Source organism: Zonotrichia albicollis, chromosome 8, assembly GCF_047830755.1.
Source record: "Zonotrichia albicollis isolate bZonAlb1 chromosome 8, bZonAlb1.hap1, whole genome shotgun sequence".
NCBI classification, from domain to species: domain Eukaryota; kingdom Metazoa; phylum Chordata; class Aves; order Passeriformes; family Passerellidae; genus Zonotrichia; species Zonotrichia albicollis.
This window is the reverse complement of record NC_133826.1, coordinates 27,633,169-27,656,246: the sequence shown is the minus strand read 5'-3', so window position 1 is coordinate 27,656,246 and position 23,078 is coordinate 27,633,169. Positions and strand designations below refer to the sequence as shown.

The window sequence follows — 23,078 nt, the reverse complement described above, 5'->3', positions numbered from 1 at the left end:
GTAACCTTCCTCTGATCCCCTTAGAAGCAGCAAAGCTTTGGGAAGTGTTCTGGTTTAGGGCAAATATGGGAAAAAACCTCCAAAGGGCGCCCCTCCAGAAAGTAAACCCACACGGCCCCTCCCTGCAACCGGTTTGGGAAGGATTCCTCAGAGAGAAGGGGAAAGAAGGAACCTTTCTATTTAACAGGCAAAGCACCCCCCAGCACACAAAATGAACAATACCAGGTGACAAAACTCTTTCACTGCTCTGAAAAAGATGACAAATTCAGAAAGTCTCTCTTGGGGGTGGTCGCTCTGTTATCAGTCCCTCTGGGCAGCTGCTGCAGCCACAAGGTGCAAACTCTCAGTGTTCCCAGGTCCCAGTCCAGAGCAGGTTTGAGTAGGTCCAAAAAAAGGAAAGGAGAAACAGTCCAGGAAAAATCTGGACTGTTTAGCTAAACTAACTGATGAGCAGGAACAAAAAGCAGGAGCAAAGCAGGAGCAAGAGCAAAGCGAAAAGCCAAACAAAAAGCAAAAGCAGCATCATGTACTGCCCTGTCTCTGTGTCCTGCCAGCCATGGGGGAGTGGCTGATAGCAAAACCAAAACAAAACTTTCACTCTTCAGAGCCAGTCTTGAGGGCACAACACATGATATCCAGCATAAACAGAACACAGGGATGGGGATACAAGTATCATAATGTCACCCTAGGACAGTAAGTCAGGATTTTTAACCAAGATGAAGTAGTGGCATGTTGTGTTGAGAGACCTAAGAATTCCAGCTTCTAGTCCTGTAAAGTATGAGGCAGGAGACATTTTGTCACAAGAACTAACACAGCTCTTAAGTGATGGCTTACATGTAGTTGCCTTCTGCAGGTAAAAATCCCATAGATTAATAGTTATTTGCCCAACAGGAAGAGAACAAATATTTTAAAGTCCTGGTTTTCTGATTAAAAAAAAAAAAATTAGAATGTTTGTACCTGTTTTCCAACATTACTGAAAACTTGCAGCTGCCTTCATTTAAGCAGGTTCCTGTTTCTTGCTTTGCAGGTCTATGTGACAGCAGAAAGCCGTTTCAGCACGCTGGCAGAGCTGGTGCACCATCACTCCACGGTGGCAGATGGCCTGGTGACAACCCTGCATTACCCAGCCCCCAAGTGCAATAAGCCCACGGTGTACGGGGTGTCCCCCATCCACGACAAGTGGGAGATGGAGCGCACCGACATCACCATGAAGCACAAGCTCGGGGGAGGGCAGTATGGAGAGGTCTACGTGGGGGTCTGGAAGAAATACAATCTCACAGTGGCTGTGAAAACGTTAAAGGTGAGTTTTCAGATTCTGGGCACCGCTCATTTGGTCACTGTTTATGACACAAGTAAGGAAATTGGAATGTTCTCAACTGCACCTCGTGATATGAACATCAGAGAGTGGAGTGTGCTGCTCTGCATAAAATCCCTGCTTGGGAGTAGCTTTGCAAATCAAAGTGACCCCATCAAATTTACACCAGTGCACGTGGCTTAGAAACAAATTGGAATTTTGGCCCTGCAGGAGCTGCATGTCCAAGTCAGACCAATAGAAATGGTTACATGAGGGCTTTTGAATGCACTTTTGGGGCCCTGCTCCCCTGGATGAGGAAGTGGTCTCTGTATACAGCAGGCAGAGGCAAGGTGAGCTTTGCCCTGAACAGTGTCAGAGGAGCTGTGGAGGCTTTAAGAAATCAAAGATGTAGAAAATACCTTCTATAAGCTTCCTCCACTCCTGAAAAGATTCAGCCTCTCCATTTCTCTTCCTTTTCAAAACCTTGTTTGTTTCAACATTAACAATTGCAATTCTAAGTGGCCCCTGAGTAGGTTAATTTTTATAGTTATACAGGAGAACAAAGTCAGTGATCCTGAGAGTCTTCCTCTCACCAACCACAACACCAAATGGGCAAGCCTGGCCCTGCCAGGGTACTGCAGATCATCTGCAGTACAGCCAGGCAGCTGTTCAGGGCTGGTACAGTTTGCTTTGGTAAAAGCCAAAACAGCAGAATGGAGACAAAGATGCCATCATTTATATTCAACCAGGATGTGTTAACCAGACCTTGGTCATGAAAGTAAATGTTCCCTTCTTTTGCCTCTCTGTCTGTCTAGGAAGATACCATGGAGGTGGAAGAGTTCTTGAAGGAAGCTGCTGTGATGAAGGAGATCAAGCACCCAAATCTAGTGCAGTTGTTAGGTGAGTGAAATGCCTTGCTCTTTGTGTTCTTACTTAGTCTTCATTTTGGCAGAAACTTGCCTGGTTTAAATGCAGTGGCAGCTTTTCTGTATTTATATAACTTTATGAATCAGGTCAGGTTATAGGGTGGTATTTTTGACAGCTTTATGTAATACTGGAGCTAAGAGACACTAATTTTAAATAAAACATCAAATACAGTCACTTACATTAGTAGACAACTTTGCTGTTGAGGCACGACTGTTACATAAAAGTTTGTAATATCAGCCTCCTGCTGCTTTGTGTCCTTGGCCTTAACAGGCTCCAGCGTTCAGTGATCAGGTTCAGATTCCTTCTCTGCTCTGTTAAATCAGATTTACAGAATAATTTTCTGTGGCTTATTTTTCTGAGAGAACAGGAGAGAATTGTAAGAAAATTCAAAGTGAAATGAAAAATTCTGTTGGAAGCACAACAAATACCATTCTCCATACTTCTCAAATCAGAGACATTTACAGAAAAAGCTGCATTGAAAAGAACAAATTAGTCCATCATTAGGCAGAAGACACCAGATTGCTGCTGCTGTGAGGAACTCTGTGTATCACCAAATAAGTACATGAGATCAAACAACCCAGGACTGGAAAAAATCCACAGGCTGTACATGGTGACTGTGCCCTGTTGTCTCACTGGCAGATGCATGATATGATGATCATTATTAAATAGTTTGCATAGCTGTTAAATCCACATGCACAAAGATTCTTAAGGAGACACCCTAAACCTTTACTAGTGTTTAATTGCCTCTGGATTTCTGGCACTTTCAGAAGCAGAGCTGTCAAGCCAAGCCTAGGATGAAAGGAGAAATGTGAAGAGTGTGAAGGCTTTTACTAATGGCAACTGTTCTGTACCCACTTTAAAAACAGGGCACAGATGTAGTGTGTGCCAGCCCTGTCTGGTTCCAGGAGCAGCAGCTCAGAGATTTGTCACCAGAGAAGTGCATTTTTGCTCTTTCTGGTGCACAGTGCTTTACTCCTGAATGTGTAAAGAGCTGCAGGGGGATCCCAGAGCTGTGACAAGAGTATCCTGTTGCCCTCCTCCTCCGCCTTTACATGCTTTGTATGGTGACTGTAGCAAGGAGTCATCCCAGGAATGTGTGAGAATGCTGCTCTAGGAGTGGGTCCCACCGTGCTGATTCCCTACCCAGCACGTGGGAGCGCCTCACATTACTCTGTAGTGACATTTCAGCCTGGAAATCCTGCCAGCTGACAGGTACCTGCTTCCAGTTGGCCACTCTTCAGCTTTGTGAAGGCAGAGAGGGGAAAAAAAGCTAACTGTGTGTTCATAATTCCTCTTTTTTCATTCTGTAACCTTTCAAAGAACAGAACTACTGCTTCATGAATATTCGATGGGAATAGTGGCGCTTTCATAGACATGTTTCTCTCTAGCCATAAAGTGGATGGAGAGAAAAACAGACAGAAGCCCTGACTTTGGGCTGCAGTGACCTGGGTGCATGGGAATCTTCACTTTCCCAGAGGAGCACTCAGTGGTACAAAAGGCAGTCTTGAATGAGGAGCAGTGGTGAGGAAGGGAAGCTCTGTTCACCTGCTGCTGCCTGCAGGTGTGTGCACCCTGGAGCCCCCGTTCTACATCGTGACGGAGTACATGCCCTACGGGAACCTGCTGGACTACCTGCGCGAGTGCAACCGCGAGGAGGTCAGCGCCGTCGTGCTGCTCTACATGGCCACCCAGATCTCCTCTGCCATGGAGTACCTGGAGAAGAAGAACTTCATCCACAGGTGGGGGAGGTCGTGTTCAGCTGGTGCAGTTTCAGATTGCAGTGATAAACAGGCCACCAGAATGATGGGCTGGGAATTCCAGCTCTTGGGGAGGTTTCTGCCACAGCTAGGATTCACACTGGCTCATCCATTGGCTCTGGTGGCTTCACTGCTGTTTTCCAATAGCTTTTCCCCAGGACTTTCATAGCAATCTTGTGCCCAACTGCCTGGCAACACCTGTGTGCAGACAGTGCCTACCCAAAGTTCTGTTGAAATGTAGATAAATGCCATAAACCTGTTACCAGTGTGTGATGAGCTGCTGATCCCATCCTATCCCATCCTATCCTTGACACTGTTAACAGCCACCATTACTGAAAACTTCATAGAATTTAAAAAGTTAATCCTAATCCAGATTTACCTCATTGCTCCTAAGAATAAATCCACTCCATTTCTGACACTGTTCAGGGCAATACTCACCTTGCCTCTACCTGCTGTATACAGAGAGCACTTCCTGATCCAGGGCAGCAGAGCCCCAAAAGTGCATTCCAAAGCCCTGCTCCTGCTGCAGTGGTGTCCTTTGTTCCTTTGTACAGGGACCTGGCAGCACGGAACTGCTTGGTTGGAGAAAACCACGTGGTGAAGGTGGCTGACTTTGGCCTGAGCCGACTCATGACTGGTGATACCTACACAGCCCATGCTGGGGCCAAGTTCCCAATCAAATGGACAGCTCCTGAGAGCCTGGCCTACAACACCTTTTCAATCAAATCAGATGTGTGGGGTAAGAAAACTCACCTTCAGTGCCCTTTTCTTCTTCATTTTGGTTTTTTCTCCCAGACAATAACTTGCTTTCTGGCCTGGGCAGAAACCCTTGTGAAGAGAGTCACATGCCAGGCCAGAAGTTCATGAATTAATAACATGTGATATCTCCATGTAGACTGGCCTGAAATACCTGCAAGGAAGGCCAGAGAGTAATGAACAACAATAGTGCAGACTTATGACCAGGAATTTTGCTTTCCTCCTTTTGCAGCCTTTGGGGTGCTGTTATGGGAAATTGCTACCTATGGGATGTCACCATACCCAGGCATTGACCTGTCTCAGGTGTATGATCTGCTGGAAAAGGGCTATCGGATGGAGCAGCCAGAGGGGTGCCCTCCCAAGGTGTATGAGCTGATGAGGGCATGTGAGTATCTTCTTCCACTTGTGGGGATAAAGCCTGGGAAGGTGGGAGGAATCTGGAATTAACAGCAATACCTGATCCTCAGCACGTCACAGTGAGCTTGGGCGTCAGCAGTGAAACAAAGAAGGTGGGGAATGATGAAGGATATTACTGCTTAAAAAACCTTAAGGAAGCTGACAAAAGCCCAAAAGCTGGGAATTCATATGATCATAATGCAAAACAAGCAGAATGCCAGTCACTTCCCAGACCCTGTGGTGATACCAGCAGACAGTGCTTCCAGAATATATCCTTCTAGTGCAGATTTCTGACTGCAGAAATTACACTTTTCATCATGATACTCTTCTGTAACTTCCCAAGCTCCATCTAGGATCAAGGCACTCTCCTCCTCTTTTCCCCAAAGGTCCACACATCCTTCTTTTGGAAAAGAAAAGAATATTTCTGCCTGAAATATTAAGAGCATGGGAGCAGGATGGTGCCTGAAGCTTTACATACTCAGTTATGTGTTCAGTCCAAGCAGCCAGGGTAGCAAATACAGAATTGTCCTTTGGCCAAACAATTCAGAAAGGGGGATGGGGAGATCAGAAAAACCTGCAGAGCTGGCAGAGAGCTGGGATTTTTAGAATTGGTTCCTTCTCATTATTTGTCTGTGAGGATTCAGTAGAGTGCTAACTGCTGCCATGAGTCAGCACCTGTGAATGACTCTAAAGCCTGTTTAACAGTGGGTCAGAGTGTGACTACTTTCTGTCTGCTTGGACAGAAGAAAAGTTCATCTCCCTGTTTCAGGCTCTGAGATTTTGCTTTGTGGCATTGCAGGCTGGAAGTGGAACCCACCAGACCGACCTTCCTTTGCTGAGACCCACCAGGCCTTTGAAACCATGTTCCACGACTCGAGCATCTCAGAGGGTGAGAGCTGCTATTGTTTTCTTCCTGGAGCACTGGAGGTTATCCCAGAGTGCTGTGTCTCATGGATGGGCCCTTAAGGCTCATCTGCTGGCAGTGGGGTTGAAATGGAGCTCCATCCCTTATTCTTTTAGCCATAATTGGGATAAATAACTTGTTTCATAAATACTGAATAATGTTCAGACACATGCCAGTGCAGGGAACAGTGTAATTTCATTTGAGCAGTAAATGCCAAAGAGCTGATTTAAAGAATATTGTCAAGAGGAAATCTCTTGTTTTCCAGGCTGAAGAGTGAGGAATAGTAAGTGATGGAGAGAGAGAAAGATGTATGCATATCACGGTCCCTTGCTGACTGCAGCAATTAGGTCATGAAATATTATTCTACCAGCCTCCACTTTTAACAAAGTCTGCTTTAATCTCTGGATTTTCTGCTTAGCTACTTCTAGGAGCAAATCTGTGCAGCTCAAGTCTGAAATATAATCTACCAGGAGGTAAATACTGGTGAGGAATGTGATACTTTTCAGCAGACAAGCAGAAATGTCAGAGCATTCTGCTCAGTTTTTAAATTAAATATGCAACTGATCCATCAACTTCCCTGCTACAGCAAAAAGACACCAGATGGAATTTTACCAGTGAGGATCTGTAATAGACACATCCAGTGGCCACACAAATGCCAAGCTGGGTGTGGCCAGGAGGTTGTGGGGTTTTTCCTGTGTTTGTTTCCTTTTTCTTGACCTATTGTTGACATGCAATCTTCATTTCTTATCTAGGGGGACACAGTGCTTAGACCCAGCTTAGACCCAGATCCAGGGAGGACACAACTTTGGGGGTGCATCAGTAGGAGGCACCTTGATTAAAGACAGGCAAATGCATCCAGTGCTGCCTTTAGCTCTTGAGCAGCCTTTAATAGACCCTGGTACAGATCCTACCACTGCTGGTTTTTTTTTCCTGAATTTATATAGGTGTAAGGAAGGTTGTTAGGAAAAACACCTGACCCTAAATACTTCTAGACTTGAACAAAGACTAAATCCATAAACTACGTGTTACTCAGTCACGGATCTCTTCCATGAAAAGACCCAGGTTTTTTTTCCCTCTGCCTTTTCTGATCTCTGTTATTGACTGTTCCCTTTTTTCCTTACAGAGGTAGCAGAGGAGCTTGGAAGAACGGCCTCATCCTCATCCATAGTTCCTTACCTGCCCCGCTTACCCATGCTCCCCTCCAAGACAAGGACCCTGAAGAAGCAGGCAGAGAACAAGGAGAACATTGAGGGAGCACAGGACACTGTGGAGCACTCAGCATCCAGCTCAGCACCAGGTGTGACACAAAGAGCAACCTGACGTGGGCATGCTTTGTGCTGCTGTGCGAATTATTTACTAGCAAGTAGTTTTTTCAATGTTCTTTTAGTAAATCCCATTGTATTTCTTCTTTCAAATTCAGTTTTGCTGCTCTTGTTTAAGTGATTGCTTCAAAACTGAAGTTAACAATGCAGCAAGAGATTTTTCTCCCATACTTAGGGTGTTTGGAAAGGAGCAGAAAATTATGGTAAGGGAGTAATAAACTGAAAGAAAAGAGCAGCTCTTTTCTGACCTCTCTCTCCAAAGTGGCCTTCTCAGTATAGACAAGTCACATACAGAAATGTAAAAAAGTAAAGAAAAGATAAAATACAAGTGCTTGCTTCCTCCCTCACTCTATCTCTGCAGCACCTGGGCAGGTAAATACACCAGGCCTGTAAAAGCCAGTGCAGGACAGGGAGGTGGAAATGGCAGTAGATTGTCCAGACTGACACTGTCTCTCCTGGCCAGGTTTCATCAGAAGCACACAGCCAGCAGGCGGGTCCCCCGCGCTGCCCCGCAAGCAGAGGGACAAGTCCCCCAGCAGCCTCCTGGAGGATGCCAAAGAGACCACGTTCACCAGGGACAGGAAAGGGGGCTTCTTCAGCTCCTTCATGAAGAAGAGGAACGCTCCCACGCCTCCCAAGCGCAGCAGCTCCTTCCGGGAGATGGAGAACCAGCCCCACAAGAAATACGAGCTGACGGGTAACTTTTCCTCTGTGGCCTCCTTGCAGCACGTGGACGGGTTCTCCTTTGCTCCAGCACCGCAGGACACGAGCCTGGCTCCCCCCAAGTGCTACGGAGGGGGCTTTGTGCAGAGAACCTTCTACGGCGAGGAGGGCACTGGGCCCAGCAGTGCTGGGGCTGTGAGCACTGGCGGAGGGTGGTCGGGCATCACTGGCTTCTTCACGCCACGCTTGATTAAAAAGACGCTGGGTTTGCGAGCAGGAAAACCCACAGGCAATGAAGAAGCTTCAAAGCCTTTTCCAAGGTCAAACTCTACATCTTCCATGTCCTCAGGGCTTCCAGAGCAGGATAGGATGGCAATGACCCTTCCCAGAAATTCCCAGAGGTCAAAAATTCAGCTGGAACGGACTGTGTCCACCTCCTCCCAGCCCGATGAGAGCACAGAGAGGGCCGGTGACCTGATTGCCAAAAGGTTTGAAGAAGGCCCTGCTTTGACCAGAGAGAGACCAAAAGCAAAGCTCTTGCCAAGGGGTGCCACAGCGCTCCCTTTTCGAACTCCCTCCGCGTTGGAAGAAAAGGAGGGTCCGGGGCTGGTGGCAGTTCCTAAGGGCAAGGAAAAAACCAGCGGCCCACGACAAGGGGCCCTTGAGGATGGCGAGAGGCCGGGGTGGTCATCTCCGGTAAAGGCTGCAGCAATACTTCCAACCACTCATAACCACAAAGTGCCAGTCCTAATCTCACCCACTCTAAAACACACTCCAGCAGACGTGCAGCTCATTGGCACAGACTCTCAGGGTAATAAATTTAAGCTCTTATCTGAGCATCAGGTCACTTCTTCCGGCGACAGGGACCGGCCCAGACGGGTAAAACCAAAGTGTGCTCCACCTCCGCCACCGGTGATGCGGCTCCTCCAGCAGCCGGCTGCCTGCTCGGACGCGGCAGAAGAGCCGAGCAGCGCGGCGGGAGCGCAGCACGGACTGGAACCCAGCGAAGGGAGTAAGAAGGCAGCAGCAGCAGCAGCACCTGTCGGTGGAAAATCCGGGAGGCCCGTGATGCCTCCGCCCCAAGTGCCTCCGTCAACGTCTTCCACCTCCCCAGTGAAAATGGCCAACGGCACGGCCGGCGCCAAGGTGGCGCTGAGAAAGACCAAGCAGGCGGCCGAGAAAATCCCCGCAGACAAGATCAGCAAGGAGGCGCTGCTGGAGTGCGCCGATCTCCTGTCCAGCGCCATCGCCGAGCCCACGCCCAACAGCCAGCTGGTGGACACGGGGCACCAGCTGCTGGATTACTGCTCAGGCTACGTGGACTGCATCCCCCACACGCGCAACAAATTCGCCTTCCGGGAAGCCGTGAGCAAACTGGAACTGAGCCTGCAGGAGCTGCAGGTGTCCTCGACGGCCGCTGGAGTCCACGGGGCGAACCCCGTCCTTAATAACTTATTGTCATGTGTCCAAGAAATCAGTGATGTGGTGCAAAGGTAGCTACTGTCAATCTGGGTAAGAGAAACACACACGGGGAGGGCGGGACTGTTTTTCTGTACTGATGCTTTCAAAAGGAAAGACTGATACTTGAGTATGTGAAGTACCTCAGATCACTGAGTTCTCCTCACGTTTACAGGTTCATCTCAAAAAATTGGGGATGGAGAGGGTAGATTAAAGCTGTAAGGGGCAGAACATCAAGGATCTGTCCCTACCTAGCCAGGCTGATCAGCTTGGTACAGCAAGGGAAAGAAAGTTCCCTCTCCTCCCCTGGAGAGGCAGGAGAACCCACGGCAGGTTCTCCCTCTGGGCAGGTCGGGGATGACAGCGGAGCCCTGGGCTGGCTGCAGCTGCCTGGCTGCACAGATCCCACCCTGGCTGCTCTCACCTGTGCTCTGCTGTCCTGTCAAGGCCAAGGAAAGGCACTGGGGCTCTGCTGGTACTGAGGGCAGAGCAGCTCCAGAGGGGGGCATGTACAGCTGGGGGAAAGGTCTAATGCACTGACAGTATTCAGAGCTGCTGGAGGTGGATGCACTGGTCTGGATGGCTTAACTTCCACAGCACTGCTGCTGCTGTAGTGAGAACTGCAAGATTAGTTAATATATGAAACTGTCCCTTTTCCCTCCTGTCCACCTCATCCACCACGTTCTCATTGTCATTGTAATGGAAGTGTCAGGGATGCTGGGCAGACTTACCACTGGAATTCCCCTTCCCACCACACAGCCTTCACTCAGCTGATACCTATTTCTAGTGGTCTAGCACAGGTGCTGCTTGATGGTCATTTTTGAGTAGTTTGGGGCTCTTGCACAACTTGCCAGTGTTGTTGTTGGGGTGGGTGGGTTGTTCCTTTTTTGAAGCTCTAGATTGTTTTTAACTTGTTACCACGTTTACCCCCCAGTTCAGTGTGATCACCGTGAGGACCCATGGTAGGTAAGGCAGAGCCTCTGCCCCCCTGGCTGTTCTCCACATTCCTTTAGCAGTCACAGCACTGCAGGCCAGCTGGAGAATGAGAAAGTACAGCCCAGGCTGCCCACCATGTGTCCTTACAGCTGCAGGATTCCCTGCACCTCTCCCTACCCTTCACACTGCCAGATTCCTGGGATTTGTTCTGGTGTTTACTGTCTCACAGGCTTCCAGCTTCTCTGCATCCCAAGGTGATAAAGTATGGCAGCACACAGGAAACACCACAGGGATCTCCATGGATTTGTTCCCATATTTTAAAGGCTAGACCAGATTCCTACACTGTGGTGTAGGGAATGTGCACATAACCTGTGCACTGCTGTGCCTCAGGCGTGGCAACAAAAGCTGTGGCTCTGCCTTGAAGGGCTCCCAGTGGGTCTCTGATGCCTTCTGACAACCCCAGAATGAGAGCAGCTGAGTGGTTGGTGTTGTCATCCTTGGTGCTGGTGCTGTTTGCAGACTGGTGTGGCCTCAGAAAGCTGCTCTGTGTCTGTGCACAGCTCCCCAAGGTGTGAATGTACTGGCAAGTAGGAAGAGCTCAGTTGCAGGTTTGGAGAGGAAAGGAAACAGGCCTGAAACCTGGCTCCAAATACACCTGGCCTGCATGCTGCTGCTCACTGCACGCTGCTGGTGATAGAGGTCTTGCTTGCTTTGCACCTTAAGCCTTTATTTTTTTGGCTAAAATGCTTTCTAAACTTGAAGTGTGGCTGTGCTGCTTTTAGTCTGAGCATTCAGAGTGGAGCTGTGGCACGGGTGTGACTTTAGAGGATGGGCACTTTGTTTCTGCCTAGAAGCACGTGGTGGTGCTTGGAAGCAGGCTGGGTGTCTCAGCAAGTGTCCCTGCTTTTTCCACAGAGCATAGCGAGACAGGCCTGGAAAAATCTTACTAAATGTGCTGAGAATCCTCATTTCATTTCTGGTCTGAGCTAAGCACAGTTGTTTCAGGGTGTGTGGAGGCACAGCAGAGGAGCAGCATGTGAGGTACAATGGACCAGTGAGCTTCTGGCCCAGGAAGGGAAGTGCTGGGGGGAAAGGACCCAAGCAACCCTTGAGGTGGCAATTCCTGATCCCTGCAGCCCTGAGATGTCCCAAGGCTCCCCACAGGCAGAGCACCAACCCCTTATCTCCTAGACTTTACTGAGGGCTTTTGTGGTTTACCTTATCTCTTTCAGCCATCTTCATGGAAGGCGTGCATCCCAACTGACTGCCTGGGAAAGGTGACCTGCAAAGGGAAGGTGCCTTGTGGCATTGCTTCACAGGGCCTGTCAAACAGTCAGAAGCATTTAGAAGGTGGGGGGCTCTCCTTCCTTGGGGGCAGAAGGGCAGGTCATGCTGGCAGGCCATCACGTGGTTCCATGGTTGCACTGCTGCTCAGCCTGGGACAAATGGGCTGGAACTGAAGGGATTCCAGGGGAGAGGAATTTTAACCAGAACATTTTAAAGTTTAGCCCAGTTCTGATGAGCATTTTGAAATAAACTTTTTTTTTTTCCCCTAAATGCCAGTCTTCCAGAAAAGCTACAGCAAAAGTGGTAGAATAGCAATATGGAATTTCTAACTACTAGAACTCCCCTCTTGCAGAAGAAAGCAGCTGTGTCCCAATGAACACTGTGGGCCATCCCCACTTCCTTCCAGGTGCCCCATTTTCTCCTTGCCCCTGCAGCAGAGATGGCCAGTGGGACAGGGCAGTATCCAAATGCTTTTCCAGAGTCACAGAATGGCTGAGGTTGGAGGGAACTTTGGAGATCAGCTGGTCCAAACACTCTCCCAAGCAGGGCCACCAGGAGTCACCTGTGAGGACCATGTCTAGGCAGCTTTTGGGCATCTCCAACACAGAGACTCTACAACCCCTGTGCCCCACACAGGAGTGTTTAGCTCTGACCCCGCCTGTGGTGCAAAATCAAAGGCTGGTGGAATTTGGAGATTGTCACTCTCATGGGGAGTGTTTTCCCTGCCCTCACCTACCATCTAACATCAGGTGGGCAGATTGTGGCACAGGTAGTGCTGACTTGACAGGTTTTTCCCCCTAAATTGAAGGCTGTGGGATTGCTGGGACTTCTGCTGCCCTAGGGTGTTTTATTCCCAAACTGCAATGCTGCCCTGCCCTCTGGCAGGGTAGCAAAAGGAATCTGGGAAAGCTGCTTCTGCTGTAAATTACCATCCAGTTGTCTTTGCTTCCACTGCTGCTTCTAGGACTTCTACCATTCCCTCTCCCTTTAGCTAGGTCTGCCTTTCTCTTCAGCCTTAAAGGTCTCCACTGTGGCCAATTCTCTGCTTTCAGCCTGGCTCCAGATGTGCAAAGGAACAAACCCCATTATTTGTCCCAGGGAAGAGCACTTCCTGCTCCATGGTTTGGGGCAGGGGACAAGGCAGAAGTCCCGTTGTTTCTTCTCCTCAGCACTGCCAGACAGCTGTGGGGCACAGCTGGAGCTGGGCTGGCTCTCTTGCACTGCTGTGGGCCAGAATTTAAAGCAGTTGTCTCTGCCATGGGGAGGCACCCACGGGCCTGCTGCTGCCAAGCACAAAGCACAGAGTGAGCTCAGGGGGGCACTTTCTCTTCCTACCACTGTGGGAATCAGCTGACTCACAGGTGCAATTCTCTCTTCTTCCTGCACTGTACACCCCTCCTAACCCCAAAGTGGTGCACTTGGTTTAGTCATGTTCTTCATTAGTGTGGGCAGGGTGAGGCTGAGCTGCGAGTCTGGGTCTTGGGACTGCACCAGATTCAGCCAGTGGGAATGGGGAATGGAAGGGAGCAGCACTGCTGATGGCACAGCAGGGAGGGAGACAGGAGGCTGTGCCTGTCCCCCTCAGGGCTTTGTCCTGGGTGCCACTGGCCCTGTGTCTGTGAGCCACGGCCAGACACGAGGGTGACATCTGTCACGGTGCTTTGGGGGGCTTGTGGGGCACAGGGGGCCAAACCCCACGGTGGAGACAGAGCAGCCCCTCCCCAGCAGGCTGAGGCGTGCGTGGGGCCCACTGCAGCCACAGAGCAACCCCAGCCCCCGTGTGCTACCACTCACCTGAGGCAGGCGTGGCCTCCGGGCATCCACAGCACCGACAGGCACCAGTGACCCCCCAGGATGGTGCTTCCAAAGCCACCAGGCTGCTGCCTTCTCTGGGACACAGCTCAGCCCTGCTGCCCCCGGGAGCTGGCAGGGACACTTAAGGCAACTGCAGCACGTGTGGAGGCTGCTGGGGTGGCGCTGCTCCTCCCTGGAGTGTGGAACAAAGCCCTCAGCCCATTCTCTGGTAGCAGGTCCCAGGAGGCTCTGGGACACGGATCTGTTTCTCCCAGCTCCAGGCTAAGCAATGTCTGTACCAAAGGAGGTCGTTCTTCCTTCCCCACGTGTCTGTTGTGCACGGGAGGTGGAGCCTGCTGGGCTCACACGGCACTGTTTGTATCGGTAGTGAACTCCTTGAGGGCAGGAATGGATTGAAATGAATCACGTTAATCACCAATCACTCTTAGCAGTGTTGTCAACTGTTTTTGTTTTTTAATTGTTATTGTAATATATTTTGGTTGTTTTTCTAATTTAATTCTCTCACTATCGTCTGACTGTGAACTGCGAACAGTGTTAAACTTGATGTAAATAAGGCCTTGGAAGGGCCTCTTTGCCTGTCGTTCCACAAAGTTTTGCCAATTTGCATTTTGTTTTAAATAAAGGTTGCAATATTTTATTGGCAAAAACCACTTGAGTAGATGCTGGGGTTTTTTTTTCCCCTCAATGAATATTTGAAACTGCTCAGTCCTAACCAGAAGCTCTTTCATTTGGGTAGAAAAAATTGTTCAAATGAGAGATAATTTAATTCCAGCAGGTTGCAGTAAAAGCAGTATCTTTATTTTAGAACCAAACTGGTGTGACCCTGGTGTGGTCAGAGAGCAGCTGCTGCTGTTTGGGGCTGATCAGAGCTCACCCAGGTGTGACACACACACAGGTGCCCCAGCAGAGTGCAGCTCTGGCCTCGCCCCTGTCAGTGTCACCCCCACCTCCCTCAGCAGCCACAGCCAGAGCTGCTCCATGCCCCCCTCAAACCAGTCCCCAGTGACCTCCTGCCACCCCAGCCTGGGGCAGCCTAACCCAGCTGAACACTTCTTGACATTCAGGAAAAATCCTGGCTTATCCTGGCTTGCACACACAACCTTTAGGCTACTGACCTTCAGCACACAGCTTGCTAAACTTCTGCCCAGGTGACCAAACACAAGCGGAGCCGTGTCCTGTGAGGCAGCAGCCTCCCTGTCCCAGCTGGAGGCATCACCCTGACGGTTCCCAGGTTTCTGACACCTGACATTAACCACAAGCCCAGTGTCAGAAATGCCTGCTCACCCCCCTGGCACAGCCCCAGGGTCAGTTCCACACAGCTGGGTCAAGGCAGCTGCGCTGGCTGAGCAGTGGGAGAGCAGCAGGCCCATCTCTGCCTGGGGCTGTGGCCCCTCCTCAGGTAACAGGGCCTGGAGGGAAGCAGGGGCTCAGAGGCTGCAGGGCCCGACGTGTCTGTCTGGTCACTCCTCCCCAGGGGCCACACTGCTCATCACTGGCACCACAAAATGGGTCAGGGCTTAAAATAGACCAAAGGTCCCCCCGGGGGTGGCTGGGAAGCCAAGCCCTGTCCTTGGCAGGGGCTGTGTCACTCCTGGCCAGCACAGCCCTGTTGGAAGGGAGTTTTGACCCAGAGGTCACAGAGCGATTCCCGTAACGCTGATGAAATGTTTTGGAGCTGCTGCAACACACTTATCACCTGGCCAGTACCCAGACAGCAAACAGCCCCTTGGAGTAATAATGATAATAATAATACTGTACCAGCCAAAAAGCCACAGCATGAAATGTACTGAAGGCAAAAACGAAAAAAGGAAGGCAAAAACCCCAAGCTTTTACTGCATCCATGAAAACTCACACTCAGCTGCAGCCTGATGCTTCAGCCACCATGCTCCTCACCTGCCCTCTGTCCTTGGGCAGAGGAGTTCTCTCCCCTTTTGGCTCTGCAGTGAAGGCAATGGGCTCTGCACCAACCTGCTCAGTAAAATAACTGCAGCAGAAGTTCCCCTCAGCCGGCAGCTGCTTCCATACAACGGAAGACTCCAGTGGGAGGTGGACACTCCAAGGTGAGAGCTATGGATTTGGCATCTCCAGAGGAGATTATTCAGTCCTTTTTTCCCTGCACAGACTGCAGTCCTGGCACATGTGTCCCTGAGCAGCAGACACCTTAGAAAGGCATGAGAGCAACAGAGGGGATAAACCCTACTCCTGCAAAGTTCTGTGTGATGTTGGAAAATGACAGAGAAAATTGGAGACAGGGATGTGGCTTTGGCCACACTGTCTCAACAGGACCAGCCTGTCCAAGGCCTCCCGTCACCACACAGCAACAAAACAGGGACTTGGACATTCCCAGTTCCCACTCATATGGACAGCATCTGTCAGCAGAACCACATCACCCCTCCAGCTAAAGAAGGGACTTAGAACAGCAGACAGGCTCCCAAAGCAGCCAAGCACAGGCTGTCCCCACATCCCAGGAGTAAAGGATGCACCTCCTTCCTTGCAACAGCTCTGGGGGGCTTGAGTCTCTGTTAAGCCCCTGTGCAAGTTCCTGGCTGGGTCATTGCCTCTGACCCTGTGCAAAGAGAGCAGCAGCTCCCGGAGTGCAGAACGTCTGGTCCCCCTGGTGTTCAAGGAAGGAAGTAATTGATGCGCTGGGGCACGGATTTGCAGCCCTGTGCAGAGAAAAGCTTCTCCTCTTTGGGGACAAACACCATCATCTGGGCCACCTGGTCGAGCGTTGCCTCGGTGTAGGGAAGGCCCCGGGCCAGGAAGGCGTCCCGTGCACAGAGCCTGACGTGCTGGTACTCCAGGGGCAGGAACGGCACCACGAAATCGATCAGCTTCTCCCTGAGGAGCTGCCTGTGGGCATAGCTGTTCTCTGGAGCACAGCAAAGGACAAGGCAAACTCAGAAGCTTCACCTGACAGCATCATCCCATCAAGCTTGGCTCCGAGGGGCTCATCCAGTGGGACCCCCTAGTGCAGAGCTGCTCAGCACTGTGAGCACAGAGCGTGTCTAGGAGTCACACCAAGAGGCACCTGGAGCCCCAGAGAAGCCTCAGCACTGCCCTGTGAGGTTGAGCTGCCTCTTGCCCCAGCCATTCTCAGGCCTGAAGGGGCCCGAAGCCTCTTGGCTCACAGGGACAAGGCTGGAGCTCTCATTGTCAACAACCCCTGCAGTGAGGGCCTGTTCCCCCAGCACAGCCCTGTGTGGCACACACTGGATGGGACACTGCAGAGGGGCAGCCTTGCAGCAGCCTTGCAGCAGCCTGCCCACAGCCCCCAGGCAAGCCCAGCCCTTACCTGCAGCCTCCTGCAGCTCCAGGCGCAGCCGCTGCTCCAGCAGCTCCAGGGGAATCTCCTCCCGCGCCCGCCCGGCTCGCCAGAACTCCAGGGCCACCTCATTGATGGTGTTGCCACCAAGATTGCTGTGGACACAGAGGAAGGTCACTCAGGATTTCCCCCAGAGAGCTGCCAGCACCTTCCCTGCAGGCAGGCCCCAGCAGTGCTGTTGGCAACAGAGGATTTGCTGTCTAGGACCAGCACATGGAGGGCCAGTGTTCTTCCCAAAGAGCCCCTTTCCACAGGCATCCCTGCAGCTGTCTGTCATTCTGCCATCCTGCCAGGGGCAGCAGGATCCCCCATCTCCCTCAGACCCCTGTCCTGGCTTGGGAAGCCATCAAACTTACAGGTGACACCTGGCTCCACACCAAACACTGAACAAGCCACCACAAAGTCCAGATTAAAGGGCAGAGCACGTGGCAGGAGTCCCACTGGAAGTAAAGGTCCAGGACAGGGATTCAAGTGACAGCCCAGGACTTGGCACAGCATCCTCTGCCCATGGGACAAAGCAGCAACACAGCTCCCACCTAAGGGCTCCTCTGGACACCCATGGGGGCAGCTCTGGGGTGGGGTTTGCAAGGTCCTGCAGCTGTTGAGGGTCCCAGGACAGCCCTTCATCCTGGAAAGCAGGTCCAGGAAAGGACCAAGTGCTGGTGAGGGGCTTGTCCCAAGCCCCAAATGCCCCAGTGAACTGGGAACGAGCTGGATGCAGTGTGGGTGGGAGGCAGACAGGCAGTGGGAGGCACAGATCTTGCACCTCACCCTCCTGTCAGAGGCTCTGGACCCCAAACTGAGGTAGGCAGGGAAAATTGAAAAGCCACCACTGTTTCCCACCATGCCTCCACCCAGTGTCAGGGAGAAAACAGGGAGAAAACAGCCTGTACTGATCCTGCTCCCAACCCAGAGCCCCTTTAGGCTGGACAGGCAGCCAGCCCCACCCCATGTGCAGGACTGTGCCAGTGTCCACAGCAGCCCTGGGGCACAGCCATCCCTGCTAAAGCAGGTCAGTGTCACACTGCCACCGGAGTGATGAAACCCCTGGGGTGACACTGCTGCAGTTCAGAGCCCCCTGCTCCCCTCTGCCTGCTGACACTGTGACATTCCTGACCTGCCCTGTGCAGCTGGGCCACGTCCACCCCTGCTGAGCAACAGGGCAGGGCCTGCCCCTTGCACCACAGCCCCTTGCACACAGGTGGGAGCAGAGTGAGGGGAGCTCCACAGGCACTGGGCACACACAGGGAAACCTCTCTGAGGGAAGCACCGAGCTGGGAGGCTGGAACCCTTGCCTGGATGGTGGAAGTGGAGGAGGAATGCTCTGCTCACCTCCAACCACCAGGAACAGCCCTGCCAGAGCCAAGCCCAAGGCTGCAATTCCCAAACTGAAGGAGGCCCAAGATGCTGATCCTGATCGCTCACTCTTTAGGGGCACTTCAGTCAGGTGCCTGCCTCACATCCTGGTTCTGAGATGTCCCATTTCTCCCTCCAGCTGCATCCCAGACAGTGCTGGGGTGCACTTCCTGGGAAAGGAACCAAGTAAACCAGGCTGTGCTGATGCCAGGATCAGCCTCACAGCACCTCAGTCTGAAGCCACAGCCAGGCAGTGGGAACTCCCCAGCTCCTCACAATGCACGGCAACTTCCCACCAAGGCCTTCAGCCCCAGCTCTGCTCCCTGGAGTGTGACATCTGCCCAGCTGGGCAGGGTGACACTGTGTTAACTGACTGTGCTTCCTTGCCTCCAAATCTAGACTCTGGCTCAGGTGTCCCAGCCCAGCTGGACCTCAGCTCCTCCTGCAGATGTTCCCAGGGAGGATGCCCAGCATCCACAGGTAACACCGAACATGGAGGCAACCACCACGAGGGAATGAGGTACCTGTGCCCTCCCTGCCACCCCAGCCCCTTGCATCACACACCTCTGGGGACAAACACCATTACTTGGGGACCAGAAATCACCTGAGGAAGAGGAAGATGGATCTCTGCTGATCTGCCTGGCCCTTGTGGGTGCGCTGAGCCATGAAGGGTGTGATGGCATCCAGGAGGTTGGAGTGCAGCTTCTCGGCCTCGTCGAAGATGAGCAGGGCCTGCCTGCAGCGCTGCAGGGTCTCGCTGATCTGCCTCTGCAGCTGGGCCTGCAGCAGCGAGGGCACTCAGGAACCTTGGCATCCCCTGGGACCCCACAGCTGCTCCATCCCCTCCCACCCAGCAGGACAGGGCAGACAACAGGAAGAGCAAAGGCAGGAAAACGAGTGAGGTGAGATTCATTAGTTTAATAAGTGAAAGAAAGAGGAAAGAAAGACATCAAGTGGTGCAAAGGCAGCCACCCCCCCTGCCACTAACAGACTCATGCCCAGCCCATCTCTGAGCAATGGCTTCCTGCCCCCAAACCCCTCCCTGCAGCTTTTACTCCTGAGCATGGCAGTAAGTAACATGGATATCCCTTTGACACTAGGACTCAGCTCTTTGGTGTGTCCCAAACTCCTTGTACACAGCTCATGGGCAGAGTGGGAGAGGGGGGAAGCCCTGAGGCTGTGCAGGCACTGCTCAGCAGTGACCAGCCAGTGCTGTGGGACCCAGTTTTACCCATAAACCCAAGGCACAGCCCCACATGGACATGAACTCCAGCCCAGCCCACAGGACCATCCCTGCTGTTGGCTCTCACCTTGTAGGAGTCCACGTAGTTGTGGTGTGGGAAGTGGAGCAGGGACACGAACACCCTGACACAGTCACTCCTCAGCCCGTCCCGGAACAGGTGAGTGGCCACCATGCGAGCCACAAAGTTCTTCCCCGTGCCAGACCAGCCGTGGAAGGACAGCACCAGAGCCTTGGGGGGCCGTGGGCTCTGCAGGAAGCCCTGCACCGCCCGCAGCACCACGGCCTTGGCCAGGTGCTGCCCGTGCAGCTGCCCATTGAGCTCTGCCTCCAGCCCTGCACAGAGAGCACAGGCTCAGCTCCACCTGCCAGCACTGCTACTGCACGTGGGGGTAAGAGGAGAAAACGTGGCAGGGATGCCTGGCCAAGGGGACTGTGAAGTGGCATTAAAGGACAGGCTGCCTGTGCCCTGCCTACATCAGCCTCTGGCCCCAAAAAGACACAAATCTTCCACTGACTCCTTTTTTCCTTTAGGAAAAGGCAGAGATGCTTGGCAGCTGCAGAGAGCACCGATGCCCAAAGGCCCTCCCAAGCTCCCAGTGCAGGGTTTGCATCCCAGGACTCTCAGGGACAGCAAACACAAAGACACCTACTCATGGCTTACACACAGGTCTCAGTGTGCCCTCCCGACCTAGGGCAGGGTCCTGAGCCAGTTTGGATCCTGCTATATGTGCCTGGAAGCTATGGGATGCAGGCAGGACTCATGGCAAGCTGGAGCAGATACACTTATGCAGTAAGGAACAAACTCTTTGGTCTCAGAACTTCAAATGGGACACAGGACTGAGCTCAGCCTCTCACCCTCCCACAGCTCAGCACCCCACTCAGAAAAGCCCTTTACTAACGTTCTAGAATACACTTTAACAGGGAAAAAGCCTCAAAACAAGCCACAAAGCAGCACAGCCCCTACCTGTGATGTTGTTGATGATCCTGCAGTCTCCTGTCTCACAGCACTTGCCGAAGCTGCAGTACCAGGCAGAGAGGATCTCCAGGTAGTCCTGGCCCACCAGAGGAAAGCCCCAGCCTGGAAACGGGAGCAGAATGAGCAGAGAAGTTCCAGGAAAGGCTTTTTTACATTCTGGGCTCACGGCAATCCTCTCCCAGGTGCAGGGACTCAACCATGTCCCTGCGGGCAGCCCTGGCTGTGGGGAGGGACAGTGAGCTCGGAATTGCCAGCAGCCCGAGACGGCTCCGAGTGCCCAAGAAGTGCAAGCGTCTCATCCCGGGGTGTGCCAAGGAGGGAGATGCCCGGGGCAGCCACCTCGGGAAGGTAGGGCAGCGCCCCAGGAGCCGGGGCCACAGCAAGGTCTGGATCTGCTGTTCCCTCCGGGGCACGGGAGAGAGCAGAGCAAGGCGCTTACCCGGGATGGGACTGGCCTCTCGTTCTCCTTGCTGCTTCTCCTCCTCCTCGCAGCCCTCCTGCCACACCTTGCACGCCAGGTACTGCCAGTAGTGCTTGGAGAGAGCTCCCAGATGCTTCTTCACGGCTTCGTACCTCACCCTGCCCCACGGTGCCCCCTCCGGGACGGCTCCCTGCTCCTCTGCCCAGGGCGCCCGGGGCGGTGGCGTTGTCCCGGGGCTGCCCGAGCCGCCCAGGAGCAGCAGCAGCACCAGCACAAAGCAGCCGAGCCCGCGGGGGGCCGGGAGCCCGGCCGGGCCCATGGCAGCGATGAGGGATCGGGAATGGAGAGGGCCCGGTAATGGAGTGGGCCTGGCCCGGCCCCGCTGGGCCCCGCGGCCGGCCTGGCCCGAGCCGCCCTCCCTTCCTGAGGCGTTGCTGGGAGCAGCCGCGGGCGGTGCCGGCCCTGGCCAGACGTGGCTGCCCTGTCGCCGTCGCAGCCACGGGGACGCGACAAAAGCCAAACCCGGGGCCAGCGGCGGCTGCGGCCCCGCCCCGGGTCCGGCCCGGCCGTGAGGGGAAGGGCTAGGAGGGCCCGGAGAGGCTCCCGGCCGTGAGGGGAAGGGCTGGGGAGGGCCCGGGTGGCTCCCGGCCGTGAGGGGAAGGGCGGAGGAGGCTCCCGGCCACCGCCTCCCACAGAGTTGCGGCACCGGCAACGAACGCCTGGGGAAGGCAAAGATCTGGATTTTAAACTGCCCAGCGGCTCGGCTGAGGTTGTGCAGCCGCAGACATAGGAGAAAAGGACATTGAGGCAGCTGTTCCTCAGTGTCCTTTCAAAGGGGACACAAAAATAAAAGACGAGGAAATAAAAACAAGGGAGCAGCGGGGGAGCAGCAGGGCTGTCCAGGCTGCGTTGGCTGCCTGCCGTCCTGATATCTTGAGCTCAAGGCCAAAAGGCTTTCGAAATAGAAAGGATTTCAAGGTTATCCCACATGCTCAGAAAAATAAAAGTAAGGAGGATCATAAATAGAATTAATCCAGCCCGGTAGTTGCCTGGTCCAGGTGGATGGAGGGGGGATGCAGCCCAGGCGTGGAGCAGAGCGCATCACCATCTACAGGTGCCTGCAAATATTACACAGCAGCGTTTCACATACTGGGACCAACAAAACGGCCCCTTCACCTACAAAAACAGTGAGGCTGAGACCTGAACCCCACTTGCAACAACTTAAACAGAGCTAAAAATAATGCATTAAAGAAATAAATTTAAATCAAACTTGCTGTAGCCATAGCAAAAAAAAAAAAAAAAACCCTGCTGTCAGCCTTTCTAGAAACTAGTTGAGGTACCTCAAGCATTTATACAGATTTATAAAAATTCATAGCTGGAACATTCAAACTTTGCCCACCCAGGATAACTGCTCTAGCTGAAAAGGGCTTATTAAAAGGGACAGATGCCATAAAAAATAGATGGTTACATGTTCCAAAGGAAAAAAGAAAATTTTGAAGGATAAACTGACTGTCCAACACTGCACTAGCTCAGGGTATAATTCCTGGGATGTCAGCCCTGCCGAAGTGCAGCAGATAGTGGGAGCCAGAAGGAAAACCAGCTCTTTAGGAGGGCCTGGCACAGGGTGCCCAGAGAAGCTGTGGCTGCCCCAGCCCTGGAAGTGTCCAAGGCCAGGCTGGATGGGGTTTGGAGTACCCTGGTCTGGTGGAAGGTGTCCCTGCCCATGGCAGGGGCTTGGAACAGGGGGATCTTTAAGGTCCCTTCCAACCCCAGTCATTCTGGGATTCTCTGAAGGGGGATAGGAAGCACATGGGTTTTCCCTTGCTCTGCTGAAACCCCAAGTGCAGTTTGCTGATCCTGAGGTGAGGCTGGCAGCAGAGGCAGCTGCACAGCCCCAGAACTGATGGGAGGATGCTCAGCTTGTCACTCACAGCTGGTTATTCCAGGCAGTCAGTCCTGGTCAGCAGCAAGCTCCTGATTAAGGCTCCACCACCTCACCTCAGCTCAGCTCAGCTGCCCTCTGAAGAGAAAAAGCACCACAAGAAATGGTTATGTGTGGCTTATTCCACACCCCAGTGCAGCTTGGGACAAGCAAACACTCAGAGGGAACCTCACAGTCCAGAATTTCATTTACAGGCTCTCCAGGGAAATGCCATGCACCCATCTTTTAGTTTTTTTCCCCATTCTCATAGAGCATTTTCTTCTGTGCTCTGACAGAAGGCAGGAGGAGAAGAGCCTCTCT

At 52.6% G+C, this 23,078-nt stretch overlaps 2 protein-coding genes across 4 annotated transcripts in view; one reads left to right on the top strand and one right to left on the bottom strand.

Moving 5' to 3' along the window:
- Positions 1–11,878, top strand: part of ABL2 (ABL proto-oncogene 2, non-receptor tyrosine kinase) — a 43,139-nt gene extending 31,261 nt beyond the window's left edge. For all 3 annotated transcript variants that reach the window (XM_074546358.1, XM_026795377.2, XM_026795376.2), the window contains exons 4-11: positions 1,028–1,300; positions 2,110–2,194; positions 3,783–3,960; positions 4,533–4,717; positions 4,967–5,119; positions 5,930–6,019; positions 7,158–7,331; positions 7,820–11,878. In XM_074546358.1, coding sequence (XP_074402459.1) covers positions 1,028–1,300; positions 2,110–2,194; positions 3,783–3,960; positions 4,533–4,717; positions 4,967–5,119; positions 5,930–6,019; positions 7,158–7,331; positions 7,820–9,516 — 2,835 coding nt within the window. In that variant the 3' untranslated portion in view covers positions 9,517–11,878. The remainder of the gene's footprint in view (positions 1–1,027; positions 1,301–2,109; positions 2,195–3,782; positions 3,961–4,532; positions 4,718–4,966; positions 5,120–5,929; positions 6,020–7,157; positions 7,332–7,819) is intronic.
- Positions 11,170–21,418, bottom strand: TOR3A (torsin family 3 member A). The gene is made up of 6 exons (XM_074546360.1): positions 20,855–21,418; positions 20,404–20,517; positions 19,507–19,772; positions 18,801–18,976; positions 16,811–16,935; positions 11,170–16,387 (listed from the first exon to the last, which is right to left on the bottom strand). Exons 1-6 carry the CDS (start codon positions 21,153–21,155, stop codon positions 16,137–16,139), a joined length of 1,233 nt encoding a protein of 410 aa, XP_074402461.1. The 5' UTR covers positions 21,156–21,418; the 3' UTR covers positions 11,170–16,136.
- Positions 21,419–23,078: the final 1,660 nt, after the last annotated feature.